The sequence below is a fragment of the Pseudopipra pipra genome, chromosome 5 (genome assembly GCF_036250125.1).
Source record: "Pseudopipra pipra isolate bDixPip1 chromosome 5, bDixPip1.hap1, whole genome shotgun sequence".
Classification (NCBI taxonomy): domain Eukaryota; kingdom Metazoa; phylum Chordata; class Aves; order Passeriformes; family Pipridae; genus Pseudopipra; species Pseudopipra pipra.
In genome coordinates, this window is record NC_087553.1 from 45,139,856 (window position 1) to 45,162,576 (window position 22,721).

General features: G+C 40.6%; 1 protein-coding gene across 1 annotated transcript; it reads right to left on the reverse strand.

Moving 5' to 3' along the window:
• Window positions 1-2,208: 2,208 nt before the first annotated feature.
• LOC135414740 (prolactin-like) lies at window positions 2,209-7,291 on the reverse strand. Its single transcript, XM_064655843.1, has 5 exons — window positions 6,944-7,291; window positions 6,696-6,847; window positions 6,443-6,550; window positions 5,232-5,411; window positions 2,209-3,549 (listed from the first exon to the last, which is right to left on the reverse strand). The coding sequence occupies exons 1-5, from the start codon at window positions 7,059-7,061 to the stop codon at window positions 3,355-3,357; spliced, it is 753 nt and encodes a 250-aa protein (XP_064511913.1). The 5' UTR covers window positions 7,062-7,291; the 3' UTR covers window positions 2,209-3,354.
• Window positions 7,292-22,721: the final 15,430 nt, after the last annotated feature.

Consider the following 22,721-nt stretch of genomic DNA (forward strand, 5'->3'; position numbering starts at 1 on the left):
CATAGAGTGCATCTGCTATAATGGAGTGACGTGGTGGATACCGATGACACCTCCCACTTAAAACTAGGAACGTAATACTTTGACTTCAAAGATTTGACCTGATGGGTGACCTTGCTGCATGGTTGTAGGGTGTCTGAGGTATTTCTATGTGTAGCATTTAAAGACTATACTTAACAGGCTGTGGAGTATTATGAAGGACATTTATTGGGATCCTGGGGCTGGGGAAGGTTTGGGTACCTCAAATTGCGAATGCAGTTAAAAAGCTCAACTCTTCAGAGGTCACAGACAAAGCAGATACTTGATGGGCACCTCTCTGTTTGGTGCGGCAACACATCAATGCTAAAGTAATACACGATAAAACAGGGAAAGGGAGAACTGACTGAGACTCAGTACTTGCTTCACTACCCAAGCTGCAGGCTTACATGCCCTCAGGCTGTGCTGCTGACAGAGGAATCTCATTGCCCAACCTAGCCGCAGGATAATACTTGGATGCATTGTTGTTCCTCATGTGCCACCTACTTCCTCATTTTCTCTGCTTTTACATTTCTGTACTGAAAAGCGTTCCCAGGGTTTAGCGCTTTGAAGGAGGCGAGTTATTTGTATGATCTCCTCCGTCTTCGACATGTTTTCCACCTGACCGTCAGCCACAACCCCTGGGAGGTCCTTTCAGCTGTCATTACGGTTGATTTCTGAGTGATCTTGTAACTCGCTCTGAGCGCCACAAGCAGGGCCATGGGGGCCACGGCCACCTCCTGTGGGAACACGGCCCGGGAGCGGGGCGGGACGGGAGGAGGCGGGATGGGACGGGACAGAGCCTGTCCAGGATGGAGCTTCCTTCCGTCAGCGTCTTCGACCCCTCTCGTGTCTGTCACCTCTGGCCTCTGACGCAGGATGACTGGTGTGTCTTTGCCGGTACGCGGCGGCATTGCACCATGGCACCGCTTGTCTCCTCAAGGAACGCGCGCCGGCCCCGCTTCAGGCTTTGGGAGCCAGCGATAACCCCTCGCTGGCGTGGGAGGCACTCACCGCCAGCTGGCTGCTGTACTGCGGGACTGCGGACACGCAAGGTGACAGGATAGATTCTACAGCTCTTAATTGCTACTACATCTTCCGTGATCACAGGTAGATGCAGGCAAGTGTGGCATGCCCCTCTGGTCCTGTTAGTTTGCCCAGAGGAGCCTGTCTTTGCTGTCTTTGGAGCTGTGTTTTGTTTCCAGAATTTCTTCAAAATTTGCACACGAGTGCTGCTATTTTGTTATGTATTTGTAGTATCTTACTGCTGAAGGAACTGCAGCTAGAAACTGAAGGGCAGGCATGATGTAACCCCTTGCCTTTCTACCATACCTGACACAGCAGACACGAGACGTGAATTGTGAACACTCAACAACTTCTAGCTGCAAAAGTATGTCAGCTGTCCACCAGACAGTAGATACCTGAGAATATTGGCAGTTGTGGAGATGTAACTGAAAAGGTTTTTCCTCTGGTCTGCATAAATGCTTCTCTGAAGTCTTCCCCTGCTTCCCCAAATTCAGTATCATTATTAAATAATCATCAGCATTTTACTCTCCATTCTTGGTTGTCTGAGTTCCATCTACTGTCAGCAACCATCAAGATCAGGGAAGGCCAGAAAAGAGCATTTGGGGATGAAATAGTCAAGAATATTAAAGATAAATCCATGTTGATTATAACTGCTTGTTCAAATGGCTCATTCAGGGTCTGAATGCAAAGAAATTTTGTTCTATGCACAGCCATCAGTACCCCCCTGCTGCTAGGAAAATGTGATTTCCATAAAATATCTGACAGCTTTCACATGTTTATTTTCTAGGGAGTTTGTCATCATTACTGTAAAACTCAAGCCCTGTGTCAGCATGTGGAATGGGAAAAAGACTTATTGTTACACCATGTTCAGCCCTGTAATGGTATTTGGACCAGAATTCTGACTTACTTTTAGCAGGAAAACCTTTTCTTTAGGAGTTTCTACTAAAATCAGTGAAGACATTACAGGTATAAAAGGGCATTCAAAATTAATAAAAGTGCTAGGAGCTAGATCTTACAGGACACATGTGAAAGCCCATCGAAATGATTAAGAAGTATGATGTACTGCCATGGGCCCTACAGTTACATGAACTGATCAACATCAATGCCACTCTTCAGTGTTAAGCAATATTCTGCAGGTGGGTATGTATAAAAGGGGGGGAAACGTTTTCTTTACATAAAAGTATACTTTATTGATAGTACATAGATATATTTGTACCAAGGTTTAACAAATTGAATCTCACTTTCAACTACGTTTCAGTTTCTGTAAAGCTTTCCACGGTGTCCCACATGACACCCTTATCTCCAAATTGGAGAGACATGGGTTTGAAGGGGGGCCTATTTGGTGGATAAGGAATTGGCTGGATGGACGCAGCCAGAGTTGTGGTCACTGGCTCTTATGTCTCGGGGGAGGCCAGTGACAAGTGGTGTCCCTCAGGGCTCTGTCTTGGGACCGGTGCTCTTCAATATATGCATCAATGACACAGACAGTGAGACTGAGTGCACCCTCAGTGAGTTTGCAAATGACATCAACCTGAGCAATGCGGTTGACGTGACAGAAGGATGGGATGCCATTCAGAAGAACCTGGAAAAACTTGAGAAGTGGGCCCACGAGAACCTCATGAAGACAGTCTGAGAGAGTTATGGTTGTTCAGCCTGGAGAAGAGAAGGCTTCAGGGAGACTTCAGTGTGGCCTTCCAGGACTTAAAAAGGGCTTATAAAAAAGAGGGAGAGTTGCTTTATACATGGGCAAATAGTGATAGGACAAGGGGGAATGGTTTTAAAGTAAAAGAGAGATTTAGATGAGATGTTAGGAAGAAGTTCTTTACTCAAGAGGATGATGAGGCACTGGAATAGGTTGCCTAGAGAAGTCGTGGATGCCCCATCCCTGGAACTGTTCAAGGCCAGGTTTGATGGGGACCTAAGCAACCTGATCTAGTTGAAAGTGTCCCCGCCCATGGCAGGGGGATTGTAAGAAAATGATTGTTAAGGTTCCTTCCAGCGCAAGCCTTTCTATGATTCTATGTATATATCTAAAATGTGTGAATCAGCCATAATATAGTCTGTCACAGTGTAATGTACAAGGACATTTATTTATCTACTGCTAGAGTACTCCTTTTTATCAGGTGCATTAACCCACATACACACATAATGCTTTATTTAGTATTTCATCTGCATTGGTCAACTGTGTCAAATAGCTGCCAAAGGATTTCAAAACCACTTTCCCATTAAAATTATTGTAAATGTGATGATTTATAAGTTCTATTTTTGTATCTTTATAAGCAACATGCTGAAGACTACTTGTCAAGGGATTACAATTCAGCAACTATTTTCTGGCATAATCCTACATTTGAGAATTTTTAAGTAGCTTTGTACTTTATTGGAGTCTCTCCTGAAACAGTGGATGAAGTCAGAGTCACTCATCATGTTTGCTTCATTACTAATTGATAAACCAGTGCCTTCAGATGATGCCATTCCATTTAATGAGTTGCTGATGATCCCCATTGACTGCATCTGTATTGAAATCAGGAAAAGAAGTACAATTTGTAACTACACATACAACAAATCTTGAAAATGCTAGTGCAGAAGTCAACTGAGGCGTCACTATGTTGGGATGTGCTACTCCAGATCTTTCACATACTTATTGAAGATATATGTAAAGCTCCTTACATAGAAAAACATTTTTTATCCTTATGGTATCTATACAACCTTTAGACCAGACTGAAATGATTTGATATTTTAGTAATGAATACTGGGATGTAGCTCCATCTGAGTTTAAGTAGAGGAACTCTTGTTTGGTAATCCTCTTGAAGAATTATAGCAAATCTGTCTTGAGATTTTTTAGCCATTTATTTTAATGAGCTTTGTGAAGGGAAGCTTCTAATGTGAGCATCCACCAGTGCTGCTTAATCTGGTGAACTGTGCAGACTGTGATCACCTCTCAGAGTAGGAGCTTCACAACAGAAGCAAGTTTAGAATTTTTCTGTCTTACAGAAAAACACAGCTGCAAAATATGGAATGCATTTGCATTGTTTGCTTAATTTTTGTAATTATATTCCTAACCTGTGGTATGTCCATAGTAAAGAGAGGTCAATACTTCAAAGCTTTCCTTCTTAGTAATTCCTTCAAAGGTGTTTTAGATAAAATAAAGCAAGTAAATATACAAAAAGTGTGTAGCTAATTTAGAGTTTGATGGCTTGCTTCAGCTACAGAATGAAGCAAAGGTCAGGCTTTGAGGCTGAACACTTCTGAATTTTAAGGCCATTTTAACCCAAAACCATTGCTGCATTTGGAAAACAGGGTTTTTATTTGTAGCTCTGAGTGACCCTAATCAGGGATGCATTTTAGAGCAGGGTACAATTCAGTCTATCCTAGTAATAAGCTACTTACCATTTTAAAACTCATATTCCCCACCTGTGTTCATAAAGCTGAAAGGTGATCTACTAGTGTAAGATACTAGTTTGTTAATCACTTTTTGTGGTGAAATGGGCACCTTGGCAGTGTGGCCATTGCAGAGAATGGGCACAGAGCCTTCATTGATTTAGCCAAAACTACAAATAAGTTTAGATATGAATGCATAAGAAATGCAAAGATCAGGACTACTAGCTAGTAATGAGAAGACAGAAATGGAAATAACAAAAATACATCCTATAGTTTATATATGATCTGCCAGAATTTGGAATGGAGTTTTGAAATTGTTTTGTGATTGGCACTGGACTTAAGCAATGTCACTGTTGTCTTGGAGAACTTAGCCCAGCATAAAATTATTGCCTTAGGAAAGAGCTCTTTTCAGCAGACAGCAGTGATACTTGAATTACTTAGAATGTAAATCCAAATAAAACTGAAAACAATTAAGCATTTATCATGCCCTACCCACATCTACTCTACTACCCTAGAAAGGTAAAGTGGCTCATATGTGAAGCTGTAGAAGGCTTTGTACTTGTGTCTTTCTTTCATATATTTAATATTACTAAATATTGCTTGTCAGATATCGAAATCTGTAATGCCATTTATGTATGTGCCAATAGATAAACTAAGTCATATCCTTTGACACAAAGGTGCCTGTATCTGTAACAAAGTCCAGCGTTTTTCTGGATCAGAGCCTTCAAGCCCAAGTGGGAGTAGTAACTGCCCCCTCCCCGAAGTCAGTCATGCCACATAACTGGTATAAATAAAAGCTACATCAAAAATCTTACCTTTTCTGTTACTTTCTCAACTCCAGTCTTCAGCTCATGTACCATATTGCTGATTTGCTTAGCTTTGCTAAGGCTGTCATCAGGTAGCTCTTGATGGTGCTCAATATGCTGGTTAAAGTGGGAAAGTGGTTCTTTCCAGGCTTGCAAAAGTTTCAGTATCAAGTGAGTTAGTTCTTCTCTCTTATAAATTAAAACCATAAAGCTCTGTTACTTTGCAGTAGATCATATGAATAATGTTAAACAGACTCATTGTGAAATCTCAGCAGGATTAAGATTTATATCTGCAATTCAATACTTAAAGGCCACTCTCTCACTGGTTATTTGCTTATATATAATAACACCCAGAAGTTGTATTTGTCTAGTTTTCAGCTAACAGGGGCAAGGCCTCATCTCCCTTTGCCATTCCAGGGGACCTTCTGGGCATCTTGGGTGAAGATCCTCGCTCCATCACGACCAAAACCAAAAACATTAACATTTGTCTTTGTCTGTCTCTTCCAAGAGGCAAAAGTTTCTCTCAGTGCTGTATCCCCGACTTCACAATTTGCCTTTTCTCTGTCTGAAGAAACTCTTCTGGCTCTTCTTTAAACTAATAACTATTTTTTTCTCTTTGCCATTATGACTGTCTAAACCAATTTGCTGTTCTTTCCCCCTTACCAGTTGAGATAATGACTGTTGTTTCTGTCTCCTGATTGCTTTTTGTACTTTGCAGTGACACTGATTAATTTAACTTCTCTGCCACATACACACTGTGTGTGTTCTAAGTTTCCATTCCACGGAGATTGCCACAACAAAATCAAAAGATGTCTGTCTCTCAGTCATTTTGACAAACTACTACTTCAATATCCTTATTAGAACTAATATTATGATCCGAGAATAGGTAACCATATGCAGCTTTTAAAATAAAACAAACTAATGATTCATATGTACTTCTATGATGTGCACCTGTTTGGGGTCAAAACTTAGCAGCTTCTTCCTTCCATTATTGATGAAGCTCCGGCGACATAAAAGCCTCTCTGCCTATCTCCAGCCCGAAGGGAATCATCACAGTGTGATGAATTTGGGTGTTCCGACGGGACGGGAGGTATTTTCCCCTTTCTTCAGAAGAGAGAAAGGAGGCAGTGTGACCGGCGGAGTCCTCTTCCAGCCCCTCAAGCCCCGTTGTATCCCCTTCCGCCCTGTCTCTGCCCGCCGCCGCCGCCTTCCCCCCTTACCGGAATTTTTTGGGCATATTCTTTGCCGTTGGGGGTCAGCATCCCCGACGTGTGGCACTTCCGAGCGGGCTTTCCCAGCTCGTTGTCACGGGGAGGAAAGTGTTTTTCCTACGGGGGAAGAAAACGTAAACATATACCGAGACTACCACCACTGCCCTCCATCCCCCAGCTCCCCTCCTATCCGCCCCGCCGGCAGCCGCTCCCAGGCCGGCGCAGCCCCGCTCCGCGGCAGAGGGACCGGCCTGGCACTCACTAGCTCGGCGTAGAGCGTCGTAGAGAGGCTGTGGATCCTGCCCGAGTGCCGGATCACCCGGTCGAAGAGATCGGCCACGGTCAGAAGGTGGCAGCCGGAGTCCCCCGGGCCGCAGACCAGCAGCCACAGCAGCGCCAGCGCCGCGACGGCACCTGCGAAGAGCGTGTCGGCGTCGGGAAGTGCGGACTGTCGGGATGTACAGCCAGCCCGCCCGCTCGCCCCCGGCCTCCCGGCCCCGCCGCCCTCACCTGCTCGCCCCGCCGCCCGGGCGGGGGCCATGGCGCTGCGGAGCCCGCTGCCCGCCGCGGAGCGGCTGGGATCGGCCGGCGCTGGCGAATCCCCTGCATCCCCTATATATGCCGGCATCTCCCGATGGTGACGGGTTCCTCCCTGACGTTCGCAGCCCGCGGTCACCGTGAGCAAGCCGCCCGGAGCGGGACTCCCGGCTCGGCGGGCGGGCGGGAGCGTCCCTCACACCGACAGGACAGACTCCCCCCGGCAATCCGCCGGACGCGACAGAAATGGGACTCCCGGGCTCTATGGTGCAGCTGCTGCCGACCCTCGCAGCCGCCCGCCCGCCGCCGGTCCAGGGCTGCCGTGGATGGGTGTCACAGCCCCACCGTGGGCAGAGCAGGGGGGGGCTCCAGCCCCACAGAAGTGGCGTGCCCAGGTCCGTACCAGCGGGCCCAAGGCCGTCGGAGGGGGTAAACGTGGGAGAAATGAGCCCAGGCAAATAAACTGGTCGTGTCCGTGGTAGCAAGGGGTTTATAAAAGGGCAGCAATGAGCAAAATGAGGGGGAGGAGAGAACCCTGGTCTGATCACATCCATCTCTTAGCCAGCTTTTCTAATGACACGGTAGAAATCAGATCTGCTTTTCCTGCTTCCTTGCAGGTGATCAGAGGTATCAACACTGAAGATGTGATAGCTGATGACCGCATGCTTGGTGGTCCAAGTGTGCCTGAGAATGGTTAGTCACATATGGCTAAAAGGTTCGGGGAGTAACACAGCAAAGGGCTCCAATCAGGACCCCTAAAGGGGTGCAAGTGCTGTGGACTTGGTTGCTGTCCTCTATTTCTGGGCATGAGATCCCAAGCAGCCCTACAGGACATATAACAGAAGTTGAGATGTTGCTCATGAGGAAAATTAGTCAGCTCTGCCCTTGTTGGGGTCTTTCACTGCCAGAGGAGCAGTTTGCTGAGAAATGAGGATACATGTGACATGAAATCGTTGTCATCTCTTCCCAGCCATTATGCTAGAGCCATGTATCTGTTTTCTAGCCCCTGAATCCTGATTTCATTTATGGGCCATATGTCCACCAGAATGATAAAGATCATCCCTCTCCCCGACCTTTTAAGGACAACTGGATAACTAGGACTCATTCTGGAGGTGTTAGACATGAGTTTGACTAGCTTTCAGACAAGGAGAAATGGAACTTGGTCACTTATATGCTGTGTGGATGATAAAAAAATTGGTAGACAACAAGTAGAGGTAGCTACTTCTCTAGTCAAATCTTAAAAGTAATTGCCATCTGCCACTGCATTTGGCATGAAGTCAAGTGGCATTTCCAAAGGATTCACATTTTGGAAGGTTGATGGCACAATGGGTCTTTAAGATACTTTTAAACTCTCATGTTTTAGAATTTCCAGAATTAGTTTTAAAAACAGTTAATTAAGATGTACTTAATGATCTACCCTATTCAGTAGAGGTTGTTCTCATTTTCTTACCTCTGCAGTATCTGTAATGAATAAAACAACGCAGTTAATTTCAAGGGTTAGTGCTGTTGAGCTTGCTCTTAATGGGGACTGTAGAGTCAGCCTTAGCAATAGCTCTGAGCTCTTTGGTAGCTGATAAAATACTTCTGTCTTGTGGTCCAGGTGAAAACTTGGAATATTAGTATTATTTTGGGTAACTGTTAGAAAATGAGCAATCATGCATATGATGGGACCTGAAAAACGTTGGTAGTGTGCATATGGGAACACCTAGATCAATGACTTTATTAGTCAATAGCCATTTTCTTTTGGTTTTCACAGGCCTTAGACAAATCCTGACATATGCAAATCCTACCCAGGAAAAGAGTCTTTAAAATGTTAAGAAAATTTTTGAGTTTTGAAGGAGCTGTGAACTTGCAGTGTGGAAAACGTAAATTACTTGAACAGCAAAAAATGCAGTATAGCTTAGAGGAAAGAATCCACAGTAAATTAGCAAATTTTTTTAAGGTTTCCGTTTCTAAAATGTTGTTTTCTTAATGAAAGATATAGCAATGTTTAAAAATTGTTTTTACTAGCTCTTCACTGATATTTTAAGCTTGTAGATGTCACCGAACATGAAGAAGTCACTTGCATTTCAGAATTCAACATGATCCTGAAGACTAGTGAAGTGTCCTGAAGAAAGTAGAGTGCAGTTCAGTAAAAAAAAAAAAAAAAGGACTATATTTAGACAGAAGCTTAGACTGCCCAAATACAGAACAAGGGAGCAGTCATACAGAAGGGGATCATGATTTGTACAAAATAACAAGCTGAACCTCTATCAGTAGTGTCTTACTGTTGCTTTGCATTATTCATTTATTAATTTGTTTTGCAGTCTGAGTTATGTCCTCTGAAATGCTGTCTGTGAGACATGTGAAAGTGTTTGGCTGCCACACATTGCATTGTAAGGCCTCCACTAGAATACTGTGTTCAGTGCTGCACATCCCATTTCAAGAGAGACATGAACCAGCTGGAAAGATTCGAGGGGTGAAAAGCAAGAATGATGACAGGTTAAAAACTCCCACGGCCTGCAAGTAAAGACTGAAGTAAGTGTGGTTTTTTGTCTGTCAGGGAAAGACAAGGCAAGGATACAGTTTTCAGGTGTGCATAAGGTAGCAGCAAAGAGAAAGGGAATCAATTATTCACCTAATTAATGTTGGCTACAAGATACAACGAGAAATTAAACTGCAAGGAGATTTAAATCAGACATTTGAAAGAACTTCTGCGTTCTAATGGTTAGGAGATGTTACAGACTGGAACAGACTGCTAGGGACAATATGAAAGCTCCATCATTATCTAACCTATCTTATAAACTCTGTAGGAGTTTTCAGTCAGCATTGGTATTCATCCCATGGTGGGCAGAAGGGTGAGTGGGCAATATCAGACCTCTCTCCCTTCCAGCCTGCCAAAGATTTATAGTGCAAGACCAACTGGAGTTCATTATGTATTCAAAAATTACTCCTAAATTTACATCATGAAGGAGTAAAAGCTGAAATGAAGAAATTTGTTTCAACCAGATACTGCCCACTATTGATTTGCCCTTTTCCTATAACATAACATAGCAACAGGCACATTTTATTGTTCAAGAAAGGACATGTCACATACTTTTGCTCTAGAAGTTGATGATATGAGCTCTTGAATAAAATAGTATGGAAATTAGGTAACCTGGATCTTAAAAAGGAAATGAAAAAAGAGTTGACTATCCACTTAAAGGAGTCAACCACTTCCCGAAGGCTGGGTCTCAGTTCTGTGGTTTTTCTGAGTTCTGTATACAAAACCGCTTCATGTAGAAGTGTTTGGCTCTTCTCTTCTCAGTTCTAACTTCTCAGCTCTTCTCTCTCTTCTCTCAATTTTTGTCCAATTTGACCAATTTGTGTCTTCCACCCTGCATTTATATGATAATCAATAAACTTATATCTTTATATCTTTTTTCTTCTCCTTCCTCTCACTCTTCAAAATATAAACAGTCTTTAGTCCCTTCATCTTAAAACAGTAGTCCTTGACTCCATTTGTCACTCTGGGCAAAATCCTTCAAAACTCTGCCTCTCATTTAGTAACTTTTCACTTCCTGAGAAGTTTTTTACATTCATCAAATGGATTTTTTTTCCTCCTTTTTATGCTCTTTTAGTCATATTTCTCTGTTTCAATCTTCACTAAATATGCTTTTGTTTATATCTATGATGACTTTTTATAATCAAAGCTCCTCATTGTCATCTCCTACAAAGCCTCCTGCTTTCCTTGTCCTCTCTTGGGTTTTACAACCATACCATTTACTTTTTCTCCTGATGTTTCTCTAATTCCTTACACAGAGAACACTCCATGTCTCTTCTCCAGGTTTATGTGAAGACTTTACAGGAGTTTGTCTCACGTTTTACAATCTCATCAGTGAAAGCAAAAATTCAGCTACTGCTTCTTACTGTCACTTGGAGGACTGCCTTCCAGCTCCAAATTGGTCTCCTTATATCCAAATATCTCACACTGTCTCTTCAGCATGCGTTTTTAGGTGCATCTTGTCTTTCAGCTCAAATATAAAAGAGCTAAAGGAGATCACAGCTCTTCTTTTCATATATATATATTTATTTTTCTCTCTAAAAAATATTTTATTCTGATTCTCTGTGTACCTCAGAGAGCTTGAACTGAAGATATGCATGTGTTTGGCATGTACGCTGCTGAGTGATTGCCTCAGATCCATGGCACTCCTGAAAAGGAGTTTGATGATGGGCCTCTGCTGGAGTTGGAAGCTGGAGCTGCTTCATGCATTTATCATGTTAATTTGGCAAAGGTGGTTCAACAGAATAAAATGTAGCATCCTTATCTCTCCTTCCATGGTTCCGCTTTGTTCTCTCCTGCGTTCTCTTGCTTATGTCTTTACTCTGACCTAGGGAATACTATCCATAAAAGATAAAAGATCATTTTCAGCACTCTGGAAAACTAGGCATTGAAATAAGAATATGCCCTGAGGAGGCCTGGGCCTTTATGGGACTAATTTCTCAAGGGAAGGATCTTGTCATCCTTCATTTGCAAAACACTAAAGAAAAATGGGTGTTCAGGGCATGCCATTCTCTTCCAGTCGTTCACGATATGATTTCTCTCCCCTAATTTTAGGCATCCAGAGTTTAGAAATGGATACTTTCTGAGGTTCATCGGAAGATAGTTGCCCTTCACTAATTTCTAATGGTGCCTGGTTTTACCTGTTGGTTGTCAGGGGAGTTTAGGGTGATGAGTATAGACTGAATTAGGGCAGAGGAATCTCATTTTCTGTTTGCAAATGTAGTCTGGGAGCTGATGGAGCATGTGCTTGACACTTCAGACAGAGCAGGTGTGTTGTTTCTCTTGCTATTCCTCTACTGAACAGCCGATTACAGATGTTGCATGTTTGCCTCCTTTGGGGCTACAGAGATGTCAGGAAAACATCCTCCTTACTATTTATGACTGTGATTGTAACACACAAGTGAGAAACATGCTTTTGAAAAGTCTGCTCTATTCCAGGCCTCTGGAGAAGATTAATTCCTTAGCTGATCTGCTGACTACTCCTCAGAATGAACATTTATGCTATTTTAGGGGATACTTGTATGCACATAAAGATTAAGTAAAACTGAAGATATAGACCCAGCTACAAATTCAGATAATTTAAGTTTTGGAACCCTTCATTATTATTACAATGTATTATTATACATCCTGCTAAAGAGGTAGAATCAGTTGTGTAAAGACAGATTGGGGTCTATGTGGAGTGCCTGAGCAAAAAATTGCCATGTTGAAGAGATAATACTGTAAGTCAATGATTTTCACCATACTAAGCATCACAGAAGTCAAGTGGGAAAATCAATGTCTCAATGTTTTATTTATGAAGTGATGTTTCTTTTGGATATTGTTTTAATTTATTTTTTAGGAGGAGAGCATTTCTGTTCTCATCTCTGTTGGCTTTAGTGGACTTGCTTATATATGTGAATTTAGTTCTATCTGATAGAAGGTTTACTTAATATTGATTTGGAAGGACTCATCCGGTCACTGGGAAAAGTAAGTTCTATGAAAACTCTGATCTTCACTGAAACTTGAAAGAGTAATATGCCTTATGAGATCTTAACTTTACATTACATATATTTTTATAAGGTTTTGTATATTTCAGTTTTGCAATTAGCCTTGAATGTGGCCTGGAGAAACAAACAACCAGATTTGATCATGAAAGGTAAAATCCATAATTAAAATATTTAATACTATTTAGGCAATGAAACTTCAGGAGAAAAGTTCTGCACTGTTGGATGTTCAATTCCATTGAAGAATGCACTTACTTATAAATGTAAAGTATTTCTAAAATATAAAAAAATTGTTTTAAAAAAGAGAAAGGCATAATTGAGTCCTACTATTTGAATATTTACAGATGTTCTTACTGTCTTAAAAATTCCAAGAGAGGTGAAATGTCATATTTTACCAGCTACAGATTTTGTGAAATGCTTCAATTTTCCTCTAAACCACTATAAAGGAAGCCAGTCTTCTCAAAAGAAGCTGCACCCTAAATATAAAAGTGCCTCATCATCCTTTCTACTCCTTAGAGTGTCCATATAGGATAGTCTATATAGTGCCTCTGATGTGCTGTAACAATACTAAATATTTCAAGCTTGGCTATATTTGTCCTGATAAGAAATGTGTCACTGCTGTGTCAACAGGATCAGTAGTAATTTAATAAATAGATGTGTTAAATTTTAGAGGAGATGGGCTTATATTTGGAACAACCTTCTTTGTAGAAAAAGATAAAATTATTTATTTAACGTTTGTAAGTGCATCAAACAAAAATACATTCTTTAGCTCATGATCAGGAATTGCCTGGAGATAAATTTCAGGCAAAGTCATTACCCTAGTTCTGAGCAATTTCAAGGCAATGTCCTAGTGCCCACTCAAATCTCTAATCGGCTTTGTCTGACTTTAATAAACACAGGGTTAGACCATCGTGCTGGAATAGGTCCACTAACTTGAGTGGATTTACTGTTGGTTCATACTAATGTCACAGAGATGAGCTTCAGGTCCTGAGTGTGTATTATTGATAGCATGCACAGTTGAAAATGAACTGCCACCCCCAGCGTTAATTCTGTAGTATCCATTTGGAAAAAATACATGGTGTGTCCTCTGTTTAGGAAATCAAATTATTTAGAACACTTAGTGAAGTAGGGAAGAAGACACTAGCACTGTCCACAGATTTTAAATTATGCTTCATTTAAATTGTGACTTCCTATCTACCACCATATTGAAGTCAACTTTGTAGAAGAGAAACATGATAGAAGTACCAAAGGTCAAAAGTTTTTATGAGTGTAGTATGGATATAAGCATTTAGCATCTGGCTAGTGTTAGATGTTCCCAAACTCTGTCTTCCCCATTAGTATAATAATATTTTACAGCATAGAATAATTGGCAAGATCTCAAGCTTTGCTTTTTCGTAGCAGGACTCATAGGCAAAACAACATAAGTATATAAGTCCTCCATTTTGTCAAATACTTCGTATGGCACTTTCTGCTGCATTCTTTTCATATTCTCAAATATTATCAAGGCAGTTGTTATTATAAAATGCTCCTTGCTGCAGTTGAAAACACTAATTATGCTATGGAATCTTTCTTTGCTCTCTTTGTGCATGAAAGCTAATAACTTTAATGACATGACTGGTGTTTTTTCTCATGGTTTCCACTTTGGTTTATTCAAATGAATAAGCAGCTATTGAATTTTGGTTTTCTCCTGTTGTTCACTGTGTGCTCTCATGCCTTATTTACTACCTACTGTTCAAACCTCTTCTGAATACATAATCATTTTCCTTTTGGATTCTCTCTATTGCTCTCAAATATATGTCTGCTTACAAACATTAATTAATTTATTATCCCAGCATATTCCTGAGGTGAAGGGATGCTATCATACCCATTTTGCAGATAAGTGAAGAGGCACAGTGAAATTACATACTCATTTGGATAGTCAATTTGCCATGCAAAGGATATGAATAGTACTTGAGGAATAGCCTCACATCAGATTATGAGAAGCTTCAGATAGAAGTAGTATCTTTACTGAATTCAGATATAAAAGTCTTTTGTTTAGGTTCCAGCTCTGGTCTTCTGAAGATACTTCCCTCACCACACCCATAGATTCTAGTTTTCCTGTCCACCTCATTAATCCCTAATCGTCATTCCCTTTCTTGCACCAGACTTTTTACTTCTTTCTATGTGCTTTCTCACTAGTCAGGCCTGAAGCTTCACAGAACATACCTGGAGCTTGGAGGGACAAATTCAGGTCCTGCTCTCCTCTACCTGTGCTTCCCAAACTGCCCCACACGGGACTGGTCCATATCCTCTCTGTATTTGAATTGGGCAAATTCTTCTTCCAGGGTTTCAGAGCCCAGCATGGAAGCAGAGGCAATGCAGATGAAATGTTGCATACTCTGAATTCAAGTGTCATGGCCAAGATCTTTAATCCCCTGGTGGTTTAGAGCGGCATTATCTCTGGGAGGAAGGATGCTGAGTGCAGGTGGGATCACTCGGAAAGTTTGCAGCTAATTCCAACCCTTTGGAAAAGGAAAACCCTGCATTTATGCAGAGGGTTTTCCTTTTCCAAAAGGTTACAATTTTACCATATGAGAGTTAATTTGCATAAGAATAAAAACTACCTATCCCAGCTTATAGTTTACAACTGCCCTGTACTGGCTTCTGTGAAACAAGTTCTGTTCCCTTAACTCAAAAGCTTTTCTATTCCCTGCTCACCACACCAGCAGTACTCAGGGGTCAGGGGGGACAGAGAACCAGATCCCACACTCCTAGGAAATACTAACAGTATGCAGTATCCCAGTTAGGGGTTAGGAGGTGGGTTTTGATCATTTACAGATGAAAGAAACACTAACTACAGAAGTGACTATTCCAAGGTGGTGCAAGGGGTTTTCCTGGCAAGGAATAAACTCCCTGCCTTTCAGTTCCTGTGCTCTAACCTCAGAAATCCTTCCCTATACAGACTAGGTGCTCTGTGCTGAGATAGGACTGGCGCACATGCTTCTGATATTTATGTTACAATAAATATTGTATAAAGTGACAAATTATTCAGAATCAGAAAAGACAAATTGCTCATTCTTGTTCCCTTAATGCTGTTTTTCTATAGGGGTTTTTTTGTGTGTCTTTCCAAATCACTGACTTGTACTTGCATTTATATTCACATGCTTATGGACTTTGTTCTTGTGTCATTCTGCCATGTGACAGCATAACGATAGCGAGAAAGCCTGCAGGTTTTCTTACCAAACTGCTGCAAACCATTTAGTAGATTGGAATTAGTGGCTAACCTTCCACTTTCTTATGTAAGATGATGAACATAGATTATTTATAGAGGCTGCTGTCTCTAAATTTATTTACCATCACATGGAATGTGTGTCTGTCTTTCACGTGTCTCTGTCAAACTCCTTGGAAAAAATACTACCAAATGTTAAGAACTTACTGGTCCCTGTTGTGCGTTGTAATTGACAAGGATGAAATATGACATACTTATAATAAAACTAATTGGGATGAGTAATGTGTGTATATATATAATTTTCATGCTCATATGTTTACATTTAACTCTTGCCAAAGGAAATAATTAAATACCAAATTACTGTAATGTAACTTAAGGCTTCATTTCAGCATTTCCTTATAATCCTTATTGTTCCCAGGATAGGAATTCTTTAACATGGGTGTCCAGAATATGCTCCCAAAAGCGAGAAGCAGTCCTGCAAATTAAAATTTACTTTCCCCCGTGCATTTGCTCTAACTGACCTTTGTGTGAAAGAAGTGCAGAGAAGCAAAAATCCTCCTACCCTGAACCAAGCATAACCAGGCAGGAGTACAAGACCCTTCCAGTCTGCTCTCCTCATCTTTTCGTATTTCTGAGGGAAGTATTAATCATCTTTACTACACTCCATACTGGAACCATAGGACCTGTGTGACTGCAGGATTCTTCTGGACTGTGCTGCAGGGACTAGTGTGTCACTTGCCAAGATCTCCACAGCTCTTGGGAGCAGTCTCTCTTGCTCCAGCCAAGCCCAGGAGCAAGGGAAGCTGGAGGCCAAGCACTGCTCTTTCTTGTGCACTGGTCCTCATGTGCTGCTCCTCATGCTCCATGGGCATTATGCCTCTGTGCATATCAGTGTGCCTGGTCCTGTCAGGGGACAGTGCTATTTGAATGTCAGAGTTTAAATCACAAGTCAGGGGAAGAGTTCTTATCCAGAAAATGTTTCTGAGAATGCCTGCTGCTGTTCCTGATTTATATACCAGACACCCTATCACCTCTTAGTATGTATCTGCTGCCAGGGATGAGTTGTTCCAGCTGCAAGTAGGCAGACTAGAGATTGTCAGAAGAAAGTGGAATTGAAGCTTCAAGCTGACCACAGCCAAGTGCAACACTGACACAGAGAAGACTTTTGCTCCCCCTGACTCCTTTCTGATCGCCCTGGACATAAGATGGAATAGAAGAAAAAACTGCATGTGTGGAGACAAAGTCACAAGGAAAGGCCTACTATGGAGCAAAAGGGGTTATGTTCCTGAGTAAATCCATGATGTTTTAAGACTCCAAGCCTAACTGGTCTTGTGGTGTACCATGAGGTCTGGCAGCCCCATGCAGCCACATCCCTCTCAGGAGTTTGTAAGTCTGTCTAAGGTGTAGGTGACTGGCTGTTCAGTAGCCTTAAGGCATATCCAAGTAACATTCATCTCTTTTCTTGTTGGGCATCCAACATGGCAAAGTCTATGGTGCTAAAAAAAAAGAAAAAATGGAAGAAAAGTTCTGGAAAAAGTCAGCTTGGGCTAAGAGAAAATCTGAGAAGGAAAAAGTAAACAGTGTTACAAAAAAGTATAAGCCCAGCTGAAAGGAACTAACAGATGTTCCTGTAAAAATGTCTCTAATTGCTTTTCCTGTAATGACAAAGAAAAATTTGAAGCTTGGAAAGAATGGGGCAAATAGGAAGGGAAGGAAGTCTGAGGCTAGAAAACCTGGTGAAAGGAGGAGGATCCTGAATGGCCAAAAATGTTCAGCATTTCAAGGTCACTGCACAGGCTGATCTGTCAGTCAGCAAATGAGAAGAGTGAACAAAGTTTTCCTCAGCTCTGACATAGGCTGGAGAAGGCTTCAGGTTCCCATCCCTTCTGATTTAAGTTTCCTATTTACTTGACAAGTAGACTGTTAATAGTGTTGGGGCTTTTTTTGAATGTCAGCTGAAAAAAATCTTTAGGAATCAAAAAGAGAAGAAAATCATACACTATGCTTTCCTCAGTATTATCTGGTGGATGTTTTGTTAGAGTTTTCAATTGTTCTTATGTATGCAGGTGTTTAAGTTGGTATTTCTATAAAAACGAATGAACTATCACACGATCATATGGAAAACTGAATCTGGCACTAAGAAATAAGTTTTGTTGTATGTCACTAGCAATTAATGGTCTTTTAGAACTGACAATTTCTATCAGCGAAAAATTGTCCTAGACTCTGTAGTGGAACATGTGAACTCTGAAGAAATGATCACAGGCAGACTCATTAGGAAATGCCCATTTCTTTAAACTACAGACAGAATATGTTGACAGTGAAGCTTAATTGCCAAGAATGTATTTGATTTAGAGTTATTGAACCAAAGACTGTGAGACTTTTACGGGGAAGTACGTTGTCACACCATCTTTCTGATTTACATGGGGCCATTAATCATCATACTGAAAATCTAAGGCTTATCAAGAACAGTTCTGGTTATTTTTTAAATGTGTATAGATTTTGAACTACAGCTATCTCATTCTTCTCTCCTAACGTGGTAGTAATATTTTCCTCTCTATCTCCCACTGTCAGGTCTATCATGTAATTGTATGTAAATATACAAGTCACTAAGCATGAGATTAAGTAGCCATTCTGAGTTACAGTAACTACTTGCTTTAATAGCAGTATAGGTAAGCCTGAAATAATGTACTTAAAATGGTGTGGTTGTCTGTAAGTGGCAGAGCATGTCGTCAGAAGGGGAAAACTGTCAAAGAAAGTGAGTGTAAAGACATCGGCTCAGTAGAATATGAAAATATATCTGTGGCTATGAGTGTATGCTAGTTGGATTGATCAATCTGACAGCTGCAGGACTACTCAAAGTCACTTTTTGGAGTTGAAATCTTAAGGATTAGATCCAGATAAGACCTTCTGCAGCTGTGGAGAATCCAGGTCCAATAGGGTTGGTGTGCAGGACAGACAGCAATAAGGAAGCCCTGCAAAACCACTTCTGATATTTTAGAAGATGGCAGTTGAAATTAAATACTCACAGTTGAGATTTTCTTTTGTACTTGGGATTCTCATTCAGGTCCAACACTAATATAAAACTAACTCCAGGTGAGATTTTAAACAAATTCTTAGTTTGAAATAATGACTATTTATAATACCAGTGATGTGAGAAATTATATAAACTAGAATGAGGATTATTAAAGTCTATAGTGCTAGTGAAAAGGTTGATTTTCTATTTTCTCTGTAATCTGCATTGCATATCCTTTAATGGGAGATATCTTTGCTTTGGAGTCACATTGTCAGACTACATAGTAGTAGTCTAACATTTATCAGATGATTTGTCAAAGGCACAGAAAAAGAGAAAAGAGATGGGAAAGTCAGTAGTAGCTCAAGTCAGGGTCTTTGAAAATATTCTCTTTGATTGTTTTTTAGTTAATGCGTAAATATTGTCTGAAAAGTTCAGTCTATTGTTTAACAAGTTAATATTTTGTCTTTGCCCGTTAGCAAATATTTGACTCACACAATCCAAATCATTAAAAATATGCTTCAAGCATGAACATGTGTGGAACTAATTTTTGTCTGGTGTCCTTATCATGTGCTAGTTTTTCAGTGATTAGGGGACACTGAGTGAGTCAGTTCATAATGCAAAGTTAAATAAGGATGATCTTGACCAGAGTTTATACTGTCTTGAAGGGAAGGAGGTCATAACACAGGTTTTTCTCCAGTGGTAATTCACCTTAATTTTGACCTACAAAAGTAGCTCTGGTTTGGCAATAGGGAATCTTGGTTTTATACTTAATTAATTTTTAATCATCCTTTGACATTGGATGCTGACTTCACTGTTTTTGTTGTAATTTGTGGTATTTGTCAGTTACATCACAAAGTGAAGTTGATGTGAACTAAAGGCTACAAAAGTCCACTAAACTCAAATCAATCATAAGCAATAAATCCAAAGATGGTATAGTATTAGTGGTTTTTCTTGTAACTAGATTTTTTTTCACACAGTCAACATGTTTCATATCTGTTGCACACTGTATGCATTGCCTTTACTGTTCAGGTTTTTGTCGTTGTTATTTGACACAGCACCAGTGACCTCTATGGAGCTGTGCTTGTTTATAGCAGTGGATCATGCAACTCGGACAGGAGAGTTTGATAATTTGCCTTGTTAGAGTTTCTTTCTCTCTTATACAGATAACTACTCCATAACAATTCTGAAAAGAGAAAATCAAGGAGATCAGTGAACTGAGCTGGGTGTTGAACAGCAGAAGTAGTAGTTCCACAGAGCTATGGCTATGTATTAGCAGCTAAATACCAGCCTCCTTTACCCACACCCCAGTCAGTTCTTGACTCTGGGGTCAAAGAGTGATGGCATAGCATTTTACACTCAATTTGAAGAGCTTAAGGAGGATCAATGACCAGGATGTCAAGGCTGAGAGTGATGGCAAAGTGTCTCTGATGAATCTGGAATTAATATTGAGCAAAATAATGAATACAGTGTCACTGAAGCTGATGAAAAACAGCACCACGAGGAACAAGAACAAAGAGATGCAAAAAACCACAGTGGGAATGGGAAGGAGGGATTGCAAAGCATAACCACCCTTGAGGAACAGTGTGATTGTTTGCCCTGTGGTATCATCTAACCATCAGGATACCCTGACACAGGACAGGAGTACAGATCACCTCAGCATGATCTCTGGGAAGCAGATGGAAGTGCCACAAAACAGTGGAAACCCCAGGGGGAAAGATGAGGCCATTCAGTAAATTTGTGAGGATATTTGGGAACCAGGTTGGAAAGAAGAACACTATTAAATGAGAGCAAACGGAGAAAAAAAGTGCAGGGCTGGCTCACTTACAAGCAGAGTGGGTCACGAGGGGCGGCAGACTAGAGATGGACAGATAATGTTTGCTTTGGCTTGCTGAGGTCAGTAGGCCACCTGCTTTGATAAAAGTTGCATGACATTTTAACACAAGTGAAAAGCTTACTGAAATTACATGTAATTCAACATCTGAGAGCAGAATCATTTTTCAGTCCTTTAGGGAGGAATAAATCAAACCCAAATAAAAGTTGCAGTTTCCTGATGTAAAGGAAAGAATCAGTGAGTATGACTTCTACACATCCAAGGATTCATCTGGCCAAAGCAAAAGCCATTGAAACAATATGCCCTCAATTGAATGCAAACATGACAAGGCTTCATGATATTTGGAGGGGATGTTTTGATTTAATGTGTATATATATTTCCTTTTTTTACATGAAAATGTAAAAGGTATGAAGGTGAAGAATTACTTCTAAATAAGGACTGTCATTGCTAGAAGAGTTTCACATTAATTCAATTAGGAAAAATATATAAAATTATATTTACAGCTGTAAAGGCCATAACTGAAGAAAATATTTTGCAGCTTCCTAAAAACTTCACAAATCTCCACATTTTCTTCCCTCACCAATTCCATGATTTGTCAGGTTGGGGGGGGCAGCTTTTCTAGAGGTGTATGTAATAGGGAAAATAATATGAAATACATTAAAATATTTGTAGATATTATTATTACAAGTTGTAAATTATGTGAAATGTTTCTAGAGAAAAAATTCTTTAACAGTTCAATACTATCATTCTTTTCAGCTGAAAGGCAAAAGAAACAGCACTTAGACATCTAATTCTGCGTTGTGGTCAGAGGCAACACTTGTGTTTGCAATCTAGGAGCTAAATGTCAGCACTCTGCTTTTTATTCAGACATGAATTCAGAGGTGCTAGTGAGGGCTCTTCGGATATTGACCTACATTTCTAGTGCGTTACTGATAATAGATTTTTAAAGACAGAAAGGCAAAGGAGAAATTAAGATTCATACCTAGCTACAACAGTTAAAGCAAAGTGGTTGATGGGAAAAGGGTCATGGCTTCAGGAGTTGCTTCACTGCAAATTTATGTCTCCTGTCTGTAAGTACATGTAGATATTTAACAGAAGATTGGGAAAAGTACTATGTAATTCAGAGTAAAGAAAAAAAACCCAACAACCTCCTGAACAAGAAAACCTTTTTTTTGTTTATAATGTTAAGTCTTTTTTCTTTCCCAAGGTGGACATTGAAGAGTACTGAATTTTGTTCCTCTTTCCTTTCCTTCCCTTCTTCCACCTTAAAAAAAAAAAACAACAAAAAAACCCCTGAAATGAAAAGGAGAGAGGTTATTTTTTAATTTGGAGGGAAAAAAGCTTGAGAAAATTTAGAGCAGAGCTCTCTTTTTCCCTAAAAAATCTGTATTTCCATTAGGACATTCAGTTTTGTTTACTTTGGTCTGATAGTTGTCTCCTTGAATCACACAAAATGTTAGGGATATACATAAATATTTGAAGGGCTGGAGCTTTACTTATTTTCTTTGATTTCTGTTGGGCCAACTGAATGTAAAAGCATGATTCTTTTGAAAACTGTTGGTTATGAGAAAATGTACATTGAAAGAAAGCTTCTCAGGAGAGATTCTCAGCCTTGTTATTACCTTGTTTATACACCTGTCTTTACCAAAATTTCAGTTTTACTCTGTTCTTTTTTTCTTCTTTTCTTCCTTTTTTTTTTCTTTTCCTTTTGTGTTTTCTTTTTTCTTTTTTTTTTTTTCTCTTTCTTTTCTAGAACTGTTTTGTCATTAACAGGCTTCCTGTATTGCTGATCTTTTGATTCTGATCTACTCAAGGCCTTCATTAATAATAATATACTTCTATTCCATGACCAGATAGTATACCCTGCATTTCCCAAGCCTCTGCAGAGAGATCTTGACAAATTAGAGGACTAGGAAATCATCAACCATATGAAGTTCAACAAGTGAAAGTGCCAGATTCTGCACCTGGGATGGGGCAACCCTGGATGTACATACAGAGATGCTCTGGGGAATGAGATGCTGGAAAGCAGTGCCACAGAAAGGGACCTGACAGTCCTCATCAATGGCAAGTTGAACATGAGTCAGCAGTGCCCTGGCAGCCAGGAGGGCCAACCATGTCCTGGGGGGCACCAGGCAAAGCATCACCAGCTGGTTGAGGGAGGGGATTGTCTCTCTCTGCTCTGCACTGGTGCAGC

Bases quoted from the DNA above. Each gene is read 5' to 3' on its own strand.
- LOC135414740 (XM_064655843.1), bottom strand. From the start codon at position 7,061: ATGCCGGCATATATAGGGGATGCAGGGGATTCGCCAGCGCCGGCCGAT. The intron at 6,551-6,695 runs GTGAGTGCCAGG...CTTCCCCCGTAG, and splicing joins CGACGCTCTACGCCGAGCTA to GAAAAACACTTTCCTCCCCG. The intron at 5,412-6,442 runs GTAAGGGGGGAA...TTAATTTATAAG, and splicing joins AATATGCCCAAAAAATTCCG to AGAGAAGAACTAACTCACTT.